This window comes from Tursiops truncatus, chromosome 3 (assembly GCF_011762595.2).
Source record: "Tursiops truncatus isolate mTurTru1 chromosome 3, mTurTru1.mat.Y, whole genome shotgun sequence".
Classification (NCBI taxonomy): Eukaryota; Metazoa; Chordata; class Mammalia; order Artiodactyla; family Delphinidae; genus Tursiops; species Tursiops truncatus.
In genome coordinates this window covers 90,765,106-90,788,371 of record NC_047036.1, presented here as the reverse complement: position 1 = coordinate 90,788,371, position 23,266 = coordinate 90,765,106, and the positions used below count along the sequence as shown (strand labels likewise).

The window sequence follows — 23,266 nt, the reverse complement described above, 5'->3', positions numbered from 1 at the left end:
CATAGCCTGTTGTTGGCTAGTCATGGAGAAATTGGTCAACTTTCCAGGCTTAGTTTAGGGAACTCTTAATGTTTCCCCTTCTGGAAATCTAGAGAGAAAAATGATAGTTCAGAAGGTACAGTACTCAAATGCCTTTCTTTCCTCTCAGTCATGTCAGCAAGTCTGTGCATTGGTAACAGAGGTAAAAAGTTTATCTCACCAGCCTGAAATGTCAAAAATGGAAGAAATGTGACAGAGAGCAGCACGCATGTGTGCATGAGCACACAGGCACACACACAGAGTAAGAAAACCCTTTAGAAATGGAAATATTTGAATGCTGACATTGACAGTTTAGGAGGAGATTAGGATTATAAAGCCTGAAGTGTGACTGTATTACACAGGGTAACTCCAAGCCATTGAGCAGAACTGTAGTGTTGAAAGCCGAAGGACAGAATTTGAATCTCTGATGTTATCTGATTCTGATTTTGACCTGAGAACTGTAATGGCTGCTTTTGTCTGTGGGGAGAAAGGGTTTTGGTTTAACGCTTTAAACCAAAGAGAGGGACCAGAATTCTTGTAAGAAACAAAATGGCCTTTATTTCCAGGCTACTGTCATCCTTAGAAATAGCAAGGTCATAGCACAAAATAGCCTGGTGGAACTCTTAATAATAATAAAGGAGGTGCATAAGCCCAATGGCACAATCCACTGGAGAGAATGGCCCAATGAATCTTGCGTAGTGGACTTCATCAATTATTAATGAACTACAGATTAAATAAACAGTCCCTAGGCTTAGGGGCTGACATAAGTTGGATCAGAACTAAAGGATATTAGGGGCTTCCCTGGTGGAACAGTGTTTAAGAATCCGCCTGCCAATGCAGGGAACACAGGTTCGAGCCCTGGTCTGGGAAGATCCCACATGCCATGGAGCAACTAAGCCCGTGCGCCTCAACTACTGAGCCTGCGCTCAAGAGCCTGAGAGCCACAACTACTGAAGCCTGCGCACCTAGAGACTGTGCTCCACAACAAGAGAAGCCACCGCAATGAGAAGCCCGGGCACCGGAACGAAGAGTAGCCCCCGCTCGCCACAACTAGAGAAAGCCTGTGTGCAGCAACAAAGACCCAACACAGCCAAAAATAAATAAATAAATTTATTTTTTTAAGAAAAGAACTAAAGGATATTAGTTGTGAGCAGCACTGTTATTTTAATTTTGGGGGCTGCTACCACTTATTCAACCGACACCTATAATTAATGGCCTTAAGTGAACTAGGGGAAAGAAACGAGAGATTTAAAAAATTATTTTCAGGGTTACAATAAGACGTTTCTCAAATGGCCCCAATTTTTCTCTTCATTTTCCCATGTTAGTGACCATGTCATGGAGTTTTACTCATCCCATATTTCAGTTTTTCAAGGCAAATATTACTAAATTTCCTACCTTCATCTCTGAGTTCTTACACATCCTCAATGCTTCAACCCCTCCCATCACATTTCAACATGAAACTCTAATTGGGTGGGCACATTTACATTTTAGGGGCAAATCTGGAGCATTATTTGTAGTTCAGTTTTTCACTTAACATCACTAAGTATGATATGTCACCCACATAATTCAGGAGACAACATTCTTTCACAGCATAAAAGTGATCTTAAATGTAAGCTGAAGGGATTCTATGATGCGGCCTTAGGAATTCATTTTAATGAACTAACAAGCACTTGGTGTGGCAAACAAATTACCTAGAAGTTTTCACTTTCCTAAGAAAAAACATGGTTCCCTAGCTCTCCAAATTCTTCTTAAGCTTTAATACATCCTGGAAACACAGGGAATTGATCACTGAAAATATCTTTTGACATTACATAATAGCAGATGGCTATTTTATGGGTTGCTTTTAAACATTTTTATGGTTCTTACTGACAAGTATAGCAATATAAACCCAGGTGAACTTAGAGTTTGCTAACTTGCTTGTGGGTTCTACCCTAGTTACCCTCTTCCTAGCCCATATTACCTAGACACCACACTTTCTAAGATCACTATTAAATTAACCAAACCAAACCAAACCAACCTCTTCCTACTATGGACTGAATTGTGTTCCCCCCAAAGTAATATATTGAAGCCCTAACCCCCAACGTGATGGTATTTGGAGATGGTGCCTTTGGCAGGTAACAGGGTTAGATGAGGTCATGAGGGTGGGACCTCACGATGGGATCAGTGCCCTTAAAAGAAGAGACACCAGAGAGCTTGCTTCCTCTTTCTGCCTTGCGAGGATACAGTGAAAAGGCAGCTATCTGCAAGCCAGAAGACAGCTCTCACCAGAACCTGACCTACTGGCACCCTGACCTCAGGCTTTCAACCTCCAGAACTACATTTCTGTTGTTTAAGCCACTGAGTCTATGGTATTTTGTTATAGCAGCCTGAGCTAATTTGCTTTCTTCCCCACCCTTCAAAATCTCTTTACAGATTTGAATATTACAGGTTCCAACAATTAACTCTGCAGTATCCTCTAATTGAAAACCAAATCTACTTGGTTTGAATTAAACTTTGGAACTCATTGATGTCTTGCTTTTGTAGTTGTTCTACAACAGCTTTCCTCCCCAGGTACTCTTCCATTGTTCTTGATTATTTCCCTTGTATTTGTCTGCAATTCCATCATCTCTTTGGCAAACTGAAACCCCATGTTTATTAGTGGACAGGAGCTCAGGAATGGAGTTGGCGATACCAGAGAGTGAGAGATTTAGCGCCCCCCTTTTTTTTCTCCCAGAGAACAGGTTTCTCTGAGTTTAGGGTATCAAACTAAAGGTCCTTGAGAACTTAACAGATATAGGAAACAAAACCGATAGCCCAAACGTATTTAAAACATTTCTGATAAGAAACGTACCAGTTTGGGATTGCTTCAGAGATTAAACAGCCATTTGCCCCTTTTGCCCCTTCAAAAGGAATAATACTCTAATCATTTGGACGAGATGCACATAAATAAAATAAGTGCAAGTTTAATAGGTGGATTTGTTTCATGCTCATTACTATCATCAAACAATGAATTGTTCCCCAAATCTGCTATACACTGCATAGCAGAATGAGACACAGCAAAGCCCTAGACAGAAGTTCTGGCCCCAAGAAAATGACAAAATAAAAAGCAATTGCTCATTTTCAGAAAATTCCATCAGTAACTACACTTAGTATGTCATAGAAAACCACAAAAAATCAAAAAGGAATCTTGTTTTTTATGAGGACTATGAGTAACTAGAAAATATTACAGCAAAGGCCAACAGTATGCTTAGAGACTGCTTTTCTTCACTTACAAGATGTAGGTGATTATTCCTACAGACCACATGTCCACCTCAGGTCCATAGGCACAGCCTCTAAGAATTTCAGGTGCTGCAGAAAGAGTGAAAACTGTATTAAATTACAGTTTAAATTCAATATTCACATTTTAATAACAAGCAATAGGGAAGAAATGAATTTGTCAACAGAAACTTCAGCACAGTTTTATAACCAATCTTCTCTCCCCAAACCAAAGTATGAGTCTACAAATTCTTACGTCTATTTTAGTGGGAGACATTATAGTCTCTCTGTGTTTGGGGTGCATAAAAATAAAGTTATTAAATGTAATATTCTACATCAGAACATCATGATACTGCTCAAATCAGATAGAGCTATATTTCTGCTACAAAGGGAGCTGTGTACATAGAAAAGAAATGAAAGTTTAGCATAGTAAGGGGAAAAAGGCACAATCATGCCGCCTGGGGTGTCCATGAGTGTGTGTGTGTTTGACAACGTGCAGGGCAGGGAGCAGGGCAGATAGTGAGAGGACTGGAAAGTCTCTAGTACTGGAAGGTTGGAACAGGAGCTAGGAGGGGCCCTGGCACATGTCTCGGTGCTGAGAACTACACATAGGTCCTCAGAGAGCAGCTGTCCCCAGTCAGTTTGGGATTATGAACTGAGAAAGGGGGCTTCCCTGTGCACAAGGAGGCTGCTCCTGTCAGCCCTGCCCACCATTGTGAAAATGGAAGGTCTTCTCAGCCATTAAACGGCCTGGCCCAGTAGTAAAGAATAGTGAGATCTTCCATGATTTTATTACCTTAGAGCCGTGACAATGAAGAGTTAACTGGGTCTAACTGTTTGCACTGAGGATTGGAGGTGTTGTTTGTTTGCCTAACTAACAAAGGAAGAAAAGAAGTGAGAGCTCTACCCTCTAGGTAGAAATAGGGCTCAGGTTTAGAGCCCAGAGTAGCCCCTTTCTATTTTGAACAAAAGTGCTGTCTGTAGGTGTCAGCAGGGCCCCTGAGGAAGGAGCTGATTGATGAATGCTGAGGGGTCCTTGAGGGAGGCCTTGGGGACAGGGGCACCACACTTCTCCTTCCCTCAGTGGGGCAGGAGAGCAGGATCCCTTGTCCATGCAGCCTGGGAATGTCAATATTGGTGGAGATTGTCAAAGTGAGCTCCTAAAGGAAGCTGGTCTCATGGGACTCTGAATTTAATTTACAGGAAGGAACACAGCAGATTTTCCACTGATGTCTTCCCATTCTATCCCCTTCTCTCCATCCTTTTCCAACCAGAATATTCTCTTCATATTTTATGTAGAAACTGTGTTACATAAAATATAGGAGATGAAGAGCCTGTGTAATGATGGTGTGCATTCTAGCACTCTGAGAAGCAATTCAGCAAGATGCACCCTTTAAGGAACTGGATCTGGGGCCAAGAAGTTTTTCTCATCTATGAGCAAATTATTCCTAGAATATTTTCCTTTTAAAATTTAATTAAGATAATTAAGAAAAATGCACGCTCAAAGCCAACACCATTCTCTCTGTCAGGTTGGCTTCCGTTTCTAGAGCCATCTGTACCCACAGACAGTTCCTTTGGGCCGCAGCAGCCCCCGCACTGAACTCCCACTCGAAAATGATTTGCTCATCATAGTGCAAAGGGAACTGAGGTTCGGCTGCCACTTCAGAAGGGCTGCTACTGTCAGGGAGCCGAACACATGCATATTTGGCATGCACAGTTAGTACCATGTGCCCTTCCCCACTCCAGGTATCCACATCCGTGAAGCGTTATCAAGTCTCGTACTGACATTTCAACATAAACACAGAGATATGTTGGGGACAGTCTTATATTTCCTGGGTCTTGGTTTTTACCTCTAGTAAATGAATTGAACTAGCTAATTTCCAAGTTTACTTTGAGTTTTAGCCACTGTGATGTACGTAAAGGGATAGTTATGAGAATTTAAGCAAGAAGAGAGGACAAGCACTCCTGCTACAGAACCTGCTGAAATCCCATCCCTCCCATCGGAGCGCCTACTGTGTCTGCTGCCCTGCAGGCACCTATCCTGTCAGGTCCAGTGAAATCAAACCTCCCGTCCTGTGCTGTGCAGAGGTCAGCACGCTGTCTCGAAGGTCAGGTGCTCTCTCAGGACATCCTCCATAGCTCCCAGGCCAAGGGCCCCAAACGAAGTGAATACCATGGAACAAAAGCCTTTCTGAATCCACTTTCGAGGGCATCTGGGTTTCTTAGCTGATATGGCAATATCTGATCTCCCTTCACAGCACTGGGTGCAACCTTACTCTCCAGAGGCAAGTTATTTCCTTGTAAGACCTTATGCTGCAATGTGAGTAAACTGGTGGTGTGAAAAGCTAGACTTTCCATAGTGAGGTTAACTGAGATGAAAGGAATATAGAACGTTTTCCCCCTCCATCATAAATTCCTCTTAAAAAGAATTTTTTAAATGAATTTATCCTATTGAATATTTACTAATCCTAATATAAGATTTGGGTGAAACATGCCTAAATTCCTAGACACAATTAGATACCAATTCACAGTAACCTTTAAATATTTTCACTCATTAGTTAATATGACCTTGACTTCAGAACCAGCAGAACACATCCTTGTAATCTATCTGAACCCTTTCCAAGAGCCAAAAGCTTTTCTAGAATACATTTCAGATGCTGGCACGCCAGCGCTTCAAGTCTCCTAGGTATCAAATGTCCTTGAAGGTAATTCTACAGAATTGTGATTTTCTTAGAGTGAGAAATAGTTGACTACTTCCAGTTCAGTTCAAGAAAAGGCATCAACTAGTGCAACTATTAATGCTATAAGCACTTCTGGATGTCCTTCATATATTTTCTTACCTCGTTGCCAAAACAAACAAACAAACAAATGCAAAATGGGGGGATAAAACATTTCAAGGTGTAATACAGTTTTTAAAAATGTATTGTAAGTGATTTAGAACCATCTTTTCAGAAATAGTCAATAGTCATTTATTGATTTTCCTGGCTGTCTTCTAAGTAGATCCAAGTTTTCTGCCACTTCCTAAAGTTATCTTATCATTTATGTTATTGCTCATTAAACACTAAATGCTACAGAACTCCCAGGACACTTCACACTCCAATATCTAGCAATTGAAGGTACATATAAAGATTGGAATGAATTACGTTTTATTAAATAAAATCACTGTAACTGAAAATGGTTCTAAGATAAGAAGTATCAGGTATAGCCTGTGACACACTGATTGGTGCTAGGTTTTCCCTCTTTTCCTAAAGTCCTAGGAGAAGAATAGAGGGGTAATTTAGTTCACTTCATTTTGTCAATGCCCTAGATGAGCTTTATGATCCCTTCCTACCTATGGAGTTAAAACTACAGAGTGGTATTCATTATCAGAAGACTTTTTCAAACTACTGTTAACTGTTTTGAGACAAATCCAAGGGAGACTAAGGTGCATGAAATCAACAGGTTCATTCACTCACTCATTTAATAATTAATTTATAATAAATTTAATAAATTAATATATCATGAACTATTTGTTAAGCACATGCTGTATGACAGATACTGTTGGGTGGTGCTGGCGAATAATGGGGAGTTACAGAGAACAAGTCTCCATCATCACGGAGCTTACAGTTTGGTGGGGGAGGTAGATGCTGAATCAAGAAAATCATACGGGGACTTCCCTGGTGGTCTAGTGGTTAAGACTCTGCGCTCCCAATGCAGGGGGCCGGGGTTCCATCCCTAGTCAGGGAACTAGATCCTGCAAGCTTCAACGAAGATGCCTGCGTGCCGCAACTAAGACCTGGCACAGCCAAATAACTAAATAAATAATTTTTCTAAAGTATCCTTTAAAAAAAAAAAAAAAAGAAGAAAGAAAACCATACGAAGAAACGTAAAGTGGTAACCGGAAGCGCTTGGAGGGAGAGTGGCTCTAATAGAGGGCTGACCTGGTCAGAAAGATGGAGAAATGTGATCAGAGAAAGCAAAGTTTAAACAGATGTAAAAGATCTAGAGACGTTAACTAGGCAGGGGGAGAGGTAGTGGTTGAAAGAGACAGAAGAGGGTTTGGATGGAGAAAGCACACGTAAAGAGACCTTGCGGCAAGAAGGAACAAGTGGCCCTTAGGGAACCGGAGCAGTCAGCGTGGGTGGAGCGAAGCCGGTGTGCGAGGCTCAGGTGCATCCAGCGCCTGGGAGGCAGGTCCAGGCCAGACTGCAGATTCCACTAGTTCAGGGGTTTCTTTGTTCGTTTGTTTTTAAATTCTCTCCTACATTTTCATTTTAACCATTCAAAACATATGGGAAATATAGCCAATATTTTATAACTATAAATGGAGTATAAACTGTAAAAATTTTGAATCACTATTTTGTACACCTGAAACTAATATAATATTGTCAATCAACTCTACCTCAATTGCAAAATGGAAAAAAAAATCTATTTTCATCTTAAGGCCTGAATCTGACTTTACAAAACTACTCCCCCGCCCACCACAGCTGAGGGAAAAAACACTGTGGAGCTTTCACTGTAGAGGCTTATCTTGAATTCATAGTTTTCTGGGGGCCACAAAAATCCATGGCATCTTAGCACAGCGTCTAGAAGTCTCTTTAAGCTTTGCCTCTGGGGAGTGAGCAGTTCGGAAGGAGGAAGGAGAAGGATTTATCTGCCAGAAGCAGAAGAGCAGTGTTTGGAAATTCTCTGCTTCTTCCTGGTTCCTAACTTGGCCTGGGAACCGGGAGGAGAATGCCTTCAGGGTAGCGTCCTATAGGTGGCAGCAAGTGCCCACAGCCGGGCAGACTCCAAACTTGTGCTTTTCTTAGCATCTGTACCATGTGTGGTCCTTTGTGATGGTGTCACATACATTTGGCAAGAATAAGGCACAACCTTTTTAACATTGTCAAGTGCAATTTTTGCTTTGACAACAGAGAAGCCAGGCGATGTTCCAGTGCTACATGTTATAACAAAGGTATGGAATGGATCAGACTGTGATACAGTTGAGATGCTTCCAGAGGGGGTTGCCTCTGGCTAGGAGCAGCCTTGTCACTTTACTACAGTGAATCTCAGAATACTATCAATTCTTGCATGCCATGCTGTGGAAGCTTGAGAACGACAGAGGAGGCATTTGAAGCCCCTGTCACTTTAGTTATTTATAACTTGTTCGTGTAGGGCAAGAAAAAAGTTTGCAGGATGTTTTGAAACACAAGTGATAGGCTCTTTATGTTCCAATGCAGCTTTTCTATTTTCCTTGGCTCTTGATCTTTTACACAGCAAATATCAGGCAATCCAACTCTCACTTGATGTTTTTCATTTTAGCTGTTAAAAAAGTCTTGGGCTTCCCTGGTGGCGCAGTGATTGAGAGTCCACCTGCCGATGCAGGGGACACGGGTTCGTGTCCCGGTCCGGGAAGATCCCACATGCTGTGGAGCGGCTGGGCCCGTGAGCCATGGCCGCTGAGCCTGCGCGTCCGGAGCCTGCGCTCCGCAACGGGAGAGGCCACAGCAGTGAGAGGCCCGCGTACCGCAAAAAAAAAAAAAAAAAAAAAAGTCTTCCTTGCCACATGAATTGTATGACAGTTCTCTCTGTATAAATCTTATAAATGGGTGAAGAAAGAGCCTGTTTACTTTCTTCACTTTACTTTTTGAAATTTTTAATAATACCCTGAAGAGAAAATCAAATATGTGAGAACACCTAGTGCTTTCAGAAGAGGAAAAAAGAAACGCGACTTATTTTAATTAGCCTGTGAAAGTTTCATTTCTATGGAATTCACTTTTCTATGATTCCATTGAGCTCTCCCATCTTGGAGTAATCACTATTTGTTCCAAATCTTAATCATACCAACTCTCCTGGTCACTTTAAAGCTGTGATGGATGCTGGCTGAGGGACAGCAAAGGAGTGTTAACCGTTGAAAAGCTGCCTTCCCATTTTTTGTGGGATAAGGTAGAGTATAAATAAATAAACCACATCAATAAATTAACCCAACTCATCCTAATATTAACGTTATGTAAGAATCTCTTTTTTAAATGAAGATGCAGATATAAAGTAATGGACTTAGCATTCAAACTCTGTCTCATGTGTTAAGTATGGCAAATACTGTGTTTTTCTCCAAAGACGCTATACATCTTACTGATAATTATCAATAATAATTCTTTTGAAACTTTTAATGTTTATTTTATGCATATCCTTCCTGTAGCAAACATTCTAAAATGGAACATTTTGTGGGTGTTCAGGGCCCAAATAATACGTTTTAAGCAAGTCTTCTACCCACTTGCCATCAATCACCTCTCCCTTTAGACCTCTTTTCCTCCCATCATTCCACCCTCACATATGTAATAATAGAGCTGAATCCTCATGGCATGTGAATTCTCCGGCACAGTTGGTTCTGTTCTTGAAGTAGTCTCTTACAATTATAAGGAAGTGGGCACAGAAAATGATTTGTGATATTGAGACCCAGAAGTTAAGGATTAACAGTACATTAAAAGATTGTCTCTAAACTAAAAGGAGCAAGAGAAGTGAGGGGATGATGTTGGTGACTCTTTAGACTCAATTTTATCAGCCATCTCAGGCCAAAATATACGTGGTTAACTTTGATTTAACTGAGTGGTTGTCCTAAACTTAGTTTATACATATAGAATGTACACACAGATTTTGTGGTAATATTATTTAATACCATATGGGTGATGAAGAAATTTGTAGGACTCTTCCTCCCTCTCCTTGTTGATAACCCTAAATCCCGCGAGATGAGTCAATCAGCTTTTGTGACCTTTTCCCAAGCTAGGGAGGCAGCCCCTTATACTGCTGACAGCTTTAGATGTGAGAACATTGTTTTGTGTGTATTGAGCTCAAATCCGTGCTTTACAACATCTATTCATGATTTCTAGTTCTGTCCTGTGGAGCTTCTACTATTTGACAGTCTCAATGATAATGTGGTTTCTTCTCTTCTCTCTGGCCTCCTAATGGTGATGTTGCCCAGGGATCAGTGGGGGTCATTTCCTTTTCTGCTTTGGTGATGCTAGATAGTCTCATGACTTTAAATAGCATTTATATGTTGATAACGCCCACATTTATATCAACAGCCACGCCCTTGCTCCTGAATTTTAGACATATACACCCCTCTGCCCACATGTCACCTCCACTTGGATGTCTAACAGGCATCTCAAAATCAACAAGCCCCAAACCTGCTGCTCCCGAAGTCTTCCTCATCTCAGTTAACGTTAGCTATATCTTTCCAGCTGGAGCTCTCTGATCCCTTCTCCGGCCTACTCTTGCCCGCCTACTGTTTCTTGCCTCAGGGTCGGTGTGCTCTGTCCCCTCTTCCTGGAATGTTCTTTCCCTAGATATCCATGTTGCTTGCTCTCTCCCTTACCTCTTTCAAGTCTTTGCTCTTATGTTCCCTTCTCAGGTGAAGCCTTCACTGATCACACCTGTTTAAATATTAACTCAGGCTCCCAGCACTTCCTATCCCCTTTCCCAACTCTATATTCTTCCACAGAAATTATATCCTCTTTCTATATAATTTACACATTTACTTTGTTCATTATTTGTCTTCTCCCACTAAAATGTACCTTTCTTAAAGAAGAAATTTTTTCACTGCTATATCGCTGCTATATCACCTAGAACAGTGCCTGGTGCATAATAGGAGTTTAATAAATATTTATTAAACGAAAAAAGAATAAAGTTCCACAGAATACCCTTGGTTTAGGTCAGTATCAGACCAACACAAAGGCCTCAAGAGACTCATTTTCCTCTAAGTTTAAAATTTCCAAGACAGCTTAAAATAAGCCTGCACTCAACCTGCAGAGTCCCTGTCCTTCTGCAAGGTCAAGAACAAGATGAGCTACAACCTTTCCTCATCACTCCTGTGTCTATCCCCAGTCCCACTTTTCCCTTTACCTGGCACTTGTTCATTTGGATCAGGCACTGCTAGCATGCCGGGGACAATCCTATGATGGCTTTGGGGACTTAGCATATCTCAGGGAAAACGAAGGGCTGTGCTCAGGAAGGGGAGATGGATCTGGGACCAACCTGCTTATCGTTCTTTGCTTTCTTCCTCGAGCCTTCCCTACTCCCTTCCTATTGTCAACAAGCCCCATGGGAACCCTAGTGTACACACACCAGCCTGTCAAGGGGAAACTTATACACAGTGCAGATGACATTTTACTATATGTTTATTTCTTCTAGTGTTTTTTTTTTTTTTTAAACTTCATTGCAAAAAGGAAGGCATCATTGTGGGTTTTTAATTAGCTCTCAGGCGAGATAATCCCCTACTTGATTAGGTTATCAATGTAATTGGGTACTCACTATTTCACCTTAACTATTTAGTGTTCTAGAAAAGAACGAAAACATGAAACTATCCTGAAAGCTTGTATTTTAGACTATTAAATTTACTTCTTTTATCTCACTTAAATTTTCCGATATTTTTAAGGTAATGTGTGTGCATGTAGATAGAAATCTCTTCTGACTGTAGACTGTTGAAAATTATGATTTTCGTAGAGTGAATGTAATAGGTTATTTCTTTAGAACATAGCATGTGGTAACAAGGAAGGATTATCCCTATAATAATAAGACCTGGCAAATGCCAAGAGGAAATAAATTCTTAACAGCTTCTGGACCCTGAAAATAGAATTTGGATAAACAGACAAGTAGGAGTGTAAAATATGAACACATATAGTTTAATTAACTAAGCCTATAAATAAATTAGATACTTGGTATTAGACAGAAACATTCTTTTATCTAACAACTTCCACACTGGTTTCTTTTCTACTCTAACAGCTTGTATTTCTTTTCTGTGATGGGCATGGGTAGGTCTGAACACCCACAGAATTCAAGCCTCAAATATCTGAGCCAGTTAAGATATTTTGGAAGTAATATTGCATAGTTATATTGCAGCACATTTATCAGGAGCCATGGCCCAATGGATTTTTTTTTTCTTGAGACCTGTTTCTTTTCCCAACAACAAGATTTTGAGAACTTCTTCAGTGTTGACCCCCTCATGGACTATGTTAGAGCACTAGTCATTGATTCCATTTATCTGGATCACAAATTTTAGTTTTCTGGCCTGGAGTTTAGTTTTGACTGGGCAGATTTCCCTGGAAATAATGAGTATTTGCTTAAACACACAACATCTGTGATATTTTTTCTTTTGAGATTCACTTATAGGAGAACTCTCTGTTATTAATAGCCTGGGGCAAAGGTTCTATAAGTGAGACTGATTGGGTAACTTTCCTTTTTTAATTTCCTGACAAATGACAGATGGTATCACATAGATACCCACTCTCTCCAAAGATGTAATTGAAAAAACCCTTCTATTCAAAAAACTAGACGCAGCGTACATAAGGATAATTGACCTAGGATGTAATCGTCCTTACATCAAGCAAGGAAACAAGGTCAGCCTTCCCCTCTCTGTCACTGTTCCAAGTTAAATGTAAAGTCTCTGTGTAAAGTAATGCTTTCCATAGCACGACAGTGATTCTTGCCAGTTTTGCTCTTGCGTTTAATTTCCAGATCATTCTATAAATGAACAGTTCCCGCCTCACCTAAATATTCTCAGAAGGTTACATGGCAAACTGATGACAGTACTTATATGTGGTGAAGGGAGAAAGGGCTAGAATTGAGGTTGATCCTCAAAGAGAGCTTCAGCCTTGTCTATAAATGGTCTAATTGTTTATAAGACAGATGAATATAAATATTACTATATTACATTAAAAAAAATTCAAAACCCTGCATCTTTCCTCCGCTCTAGATCACCTATTTCCTGTGCCCTGGTGTTACTGGGACTTCTGTTTTTCCCTAACTCAGCTTTTTCAATGCTTTCAGTGTATCCTTAAAATCCTGCCCCCTCCTTTGCTCCCACTTGGAGGTAATATTCTAGTGTATTTCCTGTGGACCAAGAGTATGTATGAATATATGTCTCTTTATATATATTATTATTATTTTTAAAGTTTATTTATTTATTTTTTGGTTGTGCTGGGTCTTCGGTGCTGCGCGCGGGCTTTCTCTAGTTGCATTGTTGCAGTACGTGGGCTTCTCATTGCGGTGGCTTCTCTTGCTTTGGAGCACAGGCTCTAGGTGCACGGGCTTCAGTAGTTGTGGCATGCAGTCTCAGTAGTTGTGGTGCATGGGTTTAGTTGCTCCATGGCACATGGGATCTTCCCGGACCAGGGCTTGAAACTGTCCCCTGCACTGGCAGGCAGATTCCTAACCACTGCACCAACAGGGAAGTCCTCCCTCTTTATATACATTATGAACTTTACTTTTTAAATTAAATACATTGAACTTTATTGTTTTTGATTTCTAAGCCTGCCTCAGCCTATATAATAGTAATTCCATACATACGTTTACCACTTTAGAGTCCACAAAGCACTTATATTTTCTCTCTCAATCTCCACCCCTGCCCCAGCTTCCTTGCTGCTTTCTCCTCCTTTCTGTATAATAGAGCAAATTACTACTTCCTGATGAGTCTCTACCTATAGCAGAGTGGAAGGATTATCTTGATCTTGTTCACCCACTCAATTCCCTTTTTCCCCATTACACAGCCTCAAGGGTGATATGGATATCTGCAGGGAAAAAAACAGCAAATGGAAAATAAGCCTCCATTATGAGATGGCATTATCTGTAAGATGGGCCTGTCTTATAAGATGGCAAAGACAAGCATCTGAAATAGTATTTTTACAATAATTTTTTTTTTTTTTTTTTTTTTTGCGGTACACGGGCCTCTCACTGTTGTGGTCTCTCCCGTTGCAGAGCACAGGCTCTGGACGCACAGACTCAGCAGCCATGGCTCACGGGCCCAGCCACTCCGCGGCATGTGGGATCTTCCCGGACCGGGGCACGAACCTGTGTCCCCTACATCGGCAGGCAGACTCTCAACCACTGTGCCACCAGGGAAGCCTTACAATAACTTTATATTAAAAAAATAAACGATTGGATTTAGGAGTAGATTGAATACATTATTCACTGAGAAGCTGTTTATGGAGTGACAGGAAAGAGCATTTACAATAGCTTTCTAATTTGTCTTCTTTTGATCTCTTTTCTCTCTCAAATCCATCTGTCATAATGTCATTATCAAGGTATTTATAAAATACAGGTTTGATTTAAAAATATAATTGCCCTGATTAAGAACCTTTGCTGGATCACTATTATCTACCAAAGCAAGTCTGAATTCCTTAGCCTAATGTACAGATTCTTTTAACATTTGGTCCATCCTACTTTTCCAAGTCCATCTGTATTCTCTGTACCAAAGACTCTATGTTCCAGTCATGCAAAGTGACAAAGTAACTAACAGTCCCTGAACTTTTCAGATGCTACCACTCCTCTGACTTTTCTCTTCCTGTGCTTGCTGACAAACAATGCCTTGTGGCCACCTCTTCACTTGTTGAACTCCTACTAATCCTTTAGTACCCCTCCTCTGTAAAGGTCCATCTAAGAAGGATTAATTGTTCCCTCCCCTCTAAATGCTTGAGCCTTTGGCTCAGATAAATATCTAACTTATTACAACAAATTTTGATTTATGTGTACAGGTCTTTCTTCTTTTATAGCCTATGAAATCCTTAAAGGGCAAGATCATACTGTGTTCACTCTTATAATCTCAGTGACTAACATGGAGTCTATTAGACATTCAATGTTCATTTTATCAGTGAATGAATCATTCATTCATAGAATGACCATTCTGTACTGCTGCAAGAAAGATTTGCTCTTATCACTATTATTATTATTTATTTATTTATTTATATTTTGGCTGCCCGTGGGATCTTCGTTGCGGCATGCGGGCTTCTCTCTAGTTGCGGCGTGCAGGTTTTCTCTCTCTAGTTATGGCGCGTGGGCTCCAGAGCGCATGGGCTCTATAGTTTGTGGTACGCAGGCTCTCTAGTTGAGGTGCATGGGCTCAGTAGTTGTGGCGCACGGGCTTAGTTGCCCCTCGGCATGTGGGATCTTACTTCCCCAACCAGGGATCGAACCCACATCCTCTGCATGGGAAGGTGGATTCTTTACCACCGGACCATTGGGGAAGTCCCTCTTATCACTATTATTAAAGCCACTGAAAGGACTGCTATCTCTTAGTCACTGCAGGGACCCTGAGAGATCACTAGGGTAAGTTCTCCCTGATCCTTCAATTTCAGGGCTGCTCAAGTCTCAGAGAATTTCTCCAACCTACCTACCTCCCTGGAATACTTATTGTTCAGTATTAGATAATGATTACTAAATTGTCCACCAGCTTTATTCTTGTGGGAAATCCTTAATTTGTTGTCTCATTCTTTTCTCAATCCTCTTTCAATGCTTCTGTCAATTGGTCAGCAATTAGTGGTCACAAACAGGCAACCCCATTTGGCACATAGTACTAAATTCAAGGTTCTTATTTTTCTCCATATTGTTGGCAGGATCTGGAGGCAGGAAAGAAATTCAGGATGAGGACAAATAAGGACATATGAATTAGAGAAAGGAAAAGTTCACACGGCATCATTAGAAGGGAAGGGTGATAGGCTGTCCGCTAACAGTTCTAAGGAAAATGAAAAAGAGCATGCCTATAGGGAACATACTGCAATGGTTTCCACATTAAAAAAATATTTATTTACTTATTAATTTATTTGGCTGCATCAGGTCTTAGTGGCGGCATGCGGGCTTCTTTCTAGTTGTGGCGCGTGGGCTCTAGAGCATGCGGGCTTAGCCGCCCTGCAGCTTGTGGGATCTTAGTTCCCAGACCAGGGATCGAACGCACGTCCCCTGCATTGGAAGGCGGATTCTCAACCACTGGACTACCAGGAAAGTCCTCACATTTTTTTCTGAGAATGAAAATCTTACTCATAAGCCTGTGGTAGAGATAGTGAGTCGTCTAATGCAATATTCATTCTTTGTAATAGAACCCTGAATTCATTTGGGACAGCAGCACGTGCAGCCAAGGGACATATTGCCAGTTTCCCTGGCAGTGTGGAGGCTATAACTAAGTACTGGCAGTGTGGAGGCTATAACTAAGTACTGGCTAATAAGATATAAGTGGAAGTGACATGTGGGGCTTCAGCAAGCCGGTTTAACAGTGAAAATGTGCACTCTTTTTTAGATTTGTTTCCTTCTGGTTGTGTAGAATGCAGATATAATGACTGATTTCAAGCAGCCATTTTGGACTGTGAGGAAACATACTCAGGAATGGGAGAGTAAGACAGGAAAAGTCTGAATCCCTGACACTGAGATCCACCACACCTGCAGAGCCATAGCTGTGGAACCCATCAGGATTGCCTATCTCTAGACCTCTAGCATCAGAGAAATTAACTTCTGTCTTGTTTAAGCCATAGTTATTTTTAGTTTTCTGAGTTTACTCCTAATTGATAAATTACTCCTGTCCTCAAGGATCTTAAGATCCAGAAGAAGAATATTTGGCACAATGTAAAGATTTAACAGAAAGATAGGTACACAATTCTGTGCACTTACTGGATTTATGAACAATTCAGCTGCAAGAAAGTAATCTAAAATATTATTATTTTAGACCAGGGAAACTAGCTAGTTAAAATCAAAATGATAAAATGTTTATGTGAACATGGAAACATGGAGACTGGTGTGGAAGAATGAATGAGGCTGTTAATATTGATTACACATGTTTGGATTTTCACTTCTTACAATGACCAAGTAATACTTTTGAGGCTTCAAAAATTAAAATAGAGAATATTTTAAACTAAAAGCAATAAATGATAAATATTTCTATGAGGGAAAACTATACTGATTTATCTATGTTGCTTTTTTGAATAGGGAATTCTATAAATCTGTTTTCAGGACATTGTATACCAGGATTCTCATCCCTGATCCACTAATAACTAGATGTGGAATCTTGGGGAAGTCATACTCTTTTGACCTTAGTAAAATGAGAATGTTAGTAAATGAATATTAAAGTTTCTTTCAGCACTAAAATTCTGTGAATTTAATCATACGTTTGCTTCAGTGACTATCTTACTGCACCTCTCCAGTCTGATTTCTATGAATTCAAAAGTTGTTACAATGAGTTAGTAATGTAGTTCTTATGTGCCTATTTCTGAGGTGGGGTGACTAACAAATATAAATGCCATAGAAGAATTAGACAGATAACTCCAAATACCACCCTTCTCCTGTGTCTCCATAAAGGCCTTTCCATATGCATAACCTGGTATTTCCTAAGATGCGATACTTTTTTGGTTTCATGTCTGTTCCCCTATAGATTGTGAACCCCTGGGGATGGGGGTGGAGGCAAGAAATGCATCTTCCTGGTGCCAAGCACTGGCCTGAAATACAGCAGGTGATTTTGCTGAAGAGATGAGCGAGTGAAGGAAGATTTGTGTAAAAAGACGATGATCCTAAGAGAGAATGATAGCTAATCTTATGACTGGTAACTTGAAGTCTTGTCTCTTTTCTTTGTAATCCAGATTTTAATTAATTTGTGACATATTCATTAGTCAGAAAAACTTTAGAAATTCTTGATAATTTTTGCAAGCTTTATTGGCTTTTAGGTTGTTCCCAGATTAATATAGCTGTCAAGGAAAGAAGGGCGAGCTTCATGCTGGCTTGGATCAAATGCTATTGTTCTGTCTCTGGATTATGAACTGTACTCAGGGTACCTTCAGCCCATTCTGGGAGACTGGGCAAGAGGATGGGAGGACTGTCCCACAGCTCATCTCTGGGGGACTCTGGCGGTGAAACCCCACCTAAAGCCGTTGTCCTAGTGAGGCTAGGCCAGTGCCATCCATGAGAACTATGGGCTACCCCTCTCTCACTGTAGTCTTATACACCATTGGAATTAATGATATATGCTCTCCTCACACACCTTCCTGAGTAAAAGCAAATAAGTAAAGTAACAAAGGGCTCATGGCTTTAATCCCAACCACAGTGCTGTTTCCCTGCCCTTTTCCCCAGTGACTGTCTTTCTATTCCTGAGTGGGTCCAAGAGTAGCTACTACCTAAAAGCAGGTACAGAACACCCAGTCCTTCCTTCTGAGGGCCCCCCTCCCCCCTGCTGTCTTAACAGGGGTGCCCTGAAATCAACATCATTGAACCCCTCATGCAGAACAACAGGTGGTCTGAATGTCATTTATATATGCCTTCCTCATGGAGACTTACATCAAATTGTGTTTCAAATAGAGATATTAGGAGTTAAAAAAGATCAGATCATTGAATACAATAAAAGTAAAATATCGGTATTAAAGAACATACCGCAGTACCCTGGGGTTCCGCATACTGTCTTCATGAGCACTTGATGTTCCACGATTTTAGAGAGCCCAAAATCAGCTGAGATAAGAAAAAAATTTAATGAAGTGAGTCATTTCTCAGCTTTTATATGATGACAGATTACTTTTTTGTTATTGAAAGTAAAACTTATTTATTTGTTTGTATTTGACGTTGGGGTGGATATAGATAGGGGCCAGTCACCTGGGACAGTAAACTAAAAAAAACTAAATAATAATTCATGCCTTGCTTTAAATTGGAAAAAAAATACCCCATGACTCCCAAATACATGTTATGCTCTTCTCTATAATTACTAGCTTTCAGTAAATAAGCTATTTCTTCTTGAAATAATAGTTGTGACAGATATATTTTGTCTAATATTAATTCTGAGATTTGAAACTAACTCTAAAGAACAGTATAGAATTATTGATATAATTCAGAACTTTTAATCCACTGGAAGAAATCAAAATAAAAAATTAGACTTTTGTAAATGTCAGTAAAATGAACAGAAATATCAAAGGTTTATTCTGCTTCAAAATAAGTAATTTTGTTCTCTAGTATATTTGACGGATAAGAATTTACTCTTGTATGAGGAACATATAACTTTGTGCAAAAATTCTTATTTATTTCTCAGAATGGTACCTAGATAAAACATTAACAAAAGTTGCTACCATTATGGTCTATTTGCTGGGCTACATCCTTCTCACCCAGGAAACATAAGGAAACAGTTCAAGGCCATTCTTCAAGAGAGACAGGTACAGAATTGATGCCATTTTAGACTTCAAAGATAAACCCACATTTCCATGGAGGTGCTGCTGATCCTTATCAGAAAAAGCAGCAGGAAGTCCTTCAGAAAGAAAGGCTCTCCTGTCTAAATTAGTATCTATCCATCCATTTAAAGAAATTTCTTGAAGGATAAAATCTTTGAAAGTGATGTTAAAGGAAATGGAAGCCTCCCTGCTGCCCACTGCCTTTCAGGAGTGATTATGAGAACAAGCTGGCTGCCCAGCACGACTTCAGTATTTTTTCTTTAGGTTCTTGCATTCATAAAGCACATTATGTTGTCTGAGCTCTTCCATGATATGTACGACTTAATTTTCAAAAGTGTTAACATTTATAAATGCAGTGAACTCATCAGATTAGCATTATAAAAGACAGCGCCAAAAAAGCAATGCCCTTTACAGGATTTAGTACAGATTCTACTAAGGAGATTTCACCTAAAATAAATTTTATAATTATTTTTGCAAACAAAGATTTGCTCTGTAAGGGACATGGAAAGTAAAATTTAATACATGTTTTTCTAAAATGATGATTTAATGATCTCTTTGGGTAGATCAGAACTTCCCAAACCATCTTTGTAGTTCTTCAGAGTGTTTACTGGGGGAAAAAAACCAAACCAAGCTTTCCAGAGTCAAATAAGGTTTGGAAAAAGCCTCACAGACACTAATTTAGATGTCACTCTACACATTAGCATTTTTAACTTTCTCAAAAGTCCTGCAGAAATAAAAATCTTGTTTAACTGTAAGTTGGCATTTCTTAACTTACTTGACCAAACTTAGCACCTCCACAAACCATTCCCCCCACCAAAGGGACCACTCAACTGAGGACCAGTGTTCTGTGGAGTGTACTTTAGGAAATACAGATCTCAATTTATCTCTGTTCATATAAACAAATGATTCAGAGCCCAAATTCACTGATATGTACTAAGCATTTTGTGTCAAAGTTCTTCATTACCTAAAATTAAGCTCCAACTAACTTGTGCAATAAGAAGTGTCATGTAATCTGTGATTTTCTACTATATAAACTTATCTACAAAATACAAGGTCACCTCCTGAAATCCCTGTCATTTCCAAGAGCTGTGATTCCTTTGTGTGTCCAGCAATGAAGCACCACCTTCTATGCACTAATTCAGGTAAATATTCCAGGAAAGAGCACAGACTTCCAAAACAATGCATTATTCCTTTACAGACACCAATATTTGAGGAAATTGAATGGAGGCAAAACTGGACAGAGCAATATTTACAAATTCCGTGGAATAAATTTCTTCTGCTTTAGGAAAAGGGATCATAAGACATCAGGAAACATACCAATTTTGAGTGGTGCATCTGGGGCTGGAGTTGCATAGAGAAGGTTCTCTGGTTTGAGATCACGATGGACAATCCCATTTTCATGTAGGTACTAAGCAGGGAAAATAATTAAGTAACATTCATATAATTATATTTATGGTTCCAACATTTAATCTTTCCAGAATTATAATAATTTTTTACTAAGTTATGTGATTCAACAACACACATACTATGATTTAAAAATAAACACCATAAGGGAAAATATGTTTTAAACTATATGTCATTTGAGAATAGCTTACACATATTTTCCTAAAAGTGAAATGCAATTTAAATTGTATAGAACCAACTGCCAGAAATAAAATATTTACTTCTCAGAGAATATTGGTTGCAGTTCTCATATGCATATTACCATATCAGCTCAAATTGGCTAATTATTATTATTATTATTATTATTTTTTTTTTTTTTGCGTACATGGGCCTCTCACTGTTGTGGCCTCTCCCGTTGTGGAGCACAGGCTCCGTACACGCAGGCTCAGCGGCCATGGCTTACGGGCCCAGCCGCTCTGTGGCATGTGGGATCTTCCCGGACCGGGGCATGAACCCGTGTCCCCTGCATCGGCAGGCGGACTCTCAACCACTGCGCCACCAGGGAAGCCCTTGGCTAATTATTATTATAATAAAGTCAAGGTGCTCTGTGTTGAAATTTGTCTGATTTATTATCTGAAAAGCATAATTGTATGTGTCATCTTAGAAGTTCACAACCATAGCAAAGATTTCTTAATTATCATTTGAACAGACATTTAGATGTGAGTAATTATTATAGAGAACTACCCTTAATATGAAAAATATTGTTTAATGACAATGAATGCTCTCATAGACTCTTCTGAGGATTAGTATATCCAGCTATCAGTATAGAGTATTATACTTGAGATTATCTTAAAAATTACCTCTAACAACTCCATTCATTTTATTACATTTTAAATTATTTTGTAAATCATGTGTAATTAAACATGTAACATACTCTCATTGTGAATGTTAAAAGTTCTACCCGACCCTGCTTCTCTTCCAGGGGAAGCCTTAGGTCCTCTCCAAAAGCAATCATTCATCAGTTTGAAATGGTCTGAACTTTTTTCTATGCATTTACAAATATGAATATATGTATACAAAGAAATATCCCTGATTTTTCCATTTTCTTACATCAATGTATCATTAATAAAAGTTTTTACACTGATCTTTTTTTCACTTAACATGTCTTTGAAATCTTTCCCACATGTCACCACAGCTTATTTTATTTAATCCTTGCATCCAGTTTTTGTTTGATGTCCATCACTTTTTATTTTGCTATTCCCATTTTGATGGACATTCAAGTTTTTAAAAATTACAAATAATGCATTAATAAACCGTCAGTACTTGGATATTTGAGTATTTTTGCTGGTGTTTCTCTAGGACAGATACCTGGAAGCAGGTCTGGTGGGGTTAAAAGGTATATAGACTTTTAATTTTAATATATACTGCAAAATCACTTTCCTAAAAGACTCCATCAGTATTTACTCACATAAACATTGTAAGTGTATATGTTTTCCTAATATCTTTACAAAATTTATATTTTTAACTTTTGCTGAGCTGGAGTATAAAAATTATACCTTAAGTTTTGTTTAATTTGTCTTTCTCTGTTTACTGGTATAGTCTAGCTTCTTTTCATACCTTTACTGGTTTTCCTTTTCATAAAATGCCCATTCAAATCCTTTGCCTATCTTTCTGTTGGGTTAAGAGAAAAAGCTGCCAGGGTGCTGTAGTTTTTCTCCTTTCCAATCTCATAGGGGAAGGGAGGAAGTCCTTCTTTCTTTCTACTCAAGCCAAGTAAGAGGGGATAAACAGCTTCAAGGTCATTTGACATGTGTCACTTAGTGATTTGGGGAAATAGGGACTGATACCTGGCTCACTCATGAAAAACTGGAAAATGGTTGGAGCAGGTGATTGAGGAGAGAGGGTCTCAGTGAGATTCAGCTGCCCTCAAATAATAGCTGGACAAAGAAGCACATTTCTCATGGGCTCAGTGTGGACTGTGCAGAAGGGAATCAGACACTAGTCTCCCAGAAGAGGTCCCTTTGCTGGAGTGTTTCCTGCTGGGATGATGCCACCTCATCTCAGCATCACAGCAAGCAGAACATGAGGGAGGTGAGAGTAGGCAGCTGAAGGGCCACTCAGATCACCTGGAGTGAGAGAACAGTCCTGCAATGAGTCTCTGTAGAGCTATCAATGGTGTCTCATAGGGAAAGAACAACAGGCATTTGTAACCTGCCACACCCATAGATCACTGGTGCCAGCCCAGAACTGTGCCCGTCTGGTAAGACCAAGTCTTAACCCTCCATCTCCTAACCCACTCACTCTTCATCATCGCCTTCACATCCCAACCCTGGAAGGACCACAATCAGCATCTAGCTTGTTGAAAAAGAGCAAGAAAAAAAGAAGAAACTAACAAGAATTCCTATCCCCTATGTTTATAAATTACAGATCCCAAGGTGGGGAAGGGAAGAAGTTTAAAACTGGATGAGTCTTAAATTTTGGTCTTGTCATGAAAAGATGCTCAACATTGCTAATTATTAGAGAAATGCAAATCAAAACTACCATGAGGTGCCACCTCACACCAGTCAGAATGGCCATCATTAAAAAGTCTACAAATAACAAATGCTGGAGAGAGTGTGGAGAGAAGGGAACCCTCCTACACTGTTGGTGGGAATGTTAAGTTGGTACAGCCTCTATGGAAAACAGTATGAAGGTTCCTCAAAAAACTAAAAATA

At 39.7% G+C, this 23,266-nt stretch overlaps 1 protein-coding gene across 1 annotated transcript in view; it reads right to left on the bottom strand.

Annotated features, from left to right (window-relative positions):
• CAMK4 (calcium/calmodulin dependent protein kinase IV) overlaps positions 1-23,266 on the bottom strand; it is a 227,772-nt gene that overhangs the window by 17,709 nt on the left and 186,797 nt on the right. The window contains exons 7-9 of the mRNA XM_019940814.3: positions 20,487-20,577; positions 18,388-18,462; positions 3,270-3,345 (exon numbers count right to left, since the gene is read on the bottom strand). Coding sequence (XP_019796373.1) covers positions 3,270-3,345; positions 18,388-18,462; positions 20,487-20,577 — 242 coding nt within the window. The remainder of the gene's footprint in view (positions 1-3,269; positions 3,346-18,387; positions 18,463-20,486; positions 20,578-23,266) is intronic.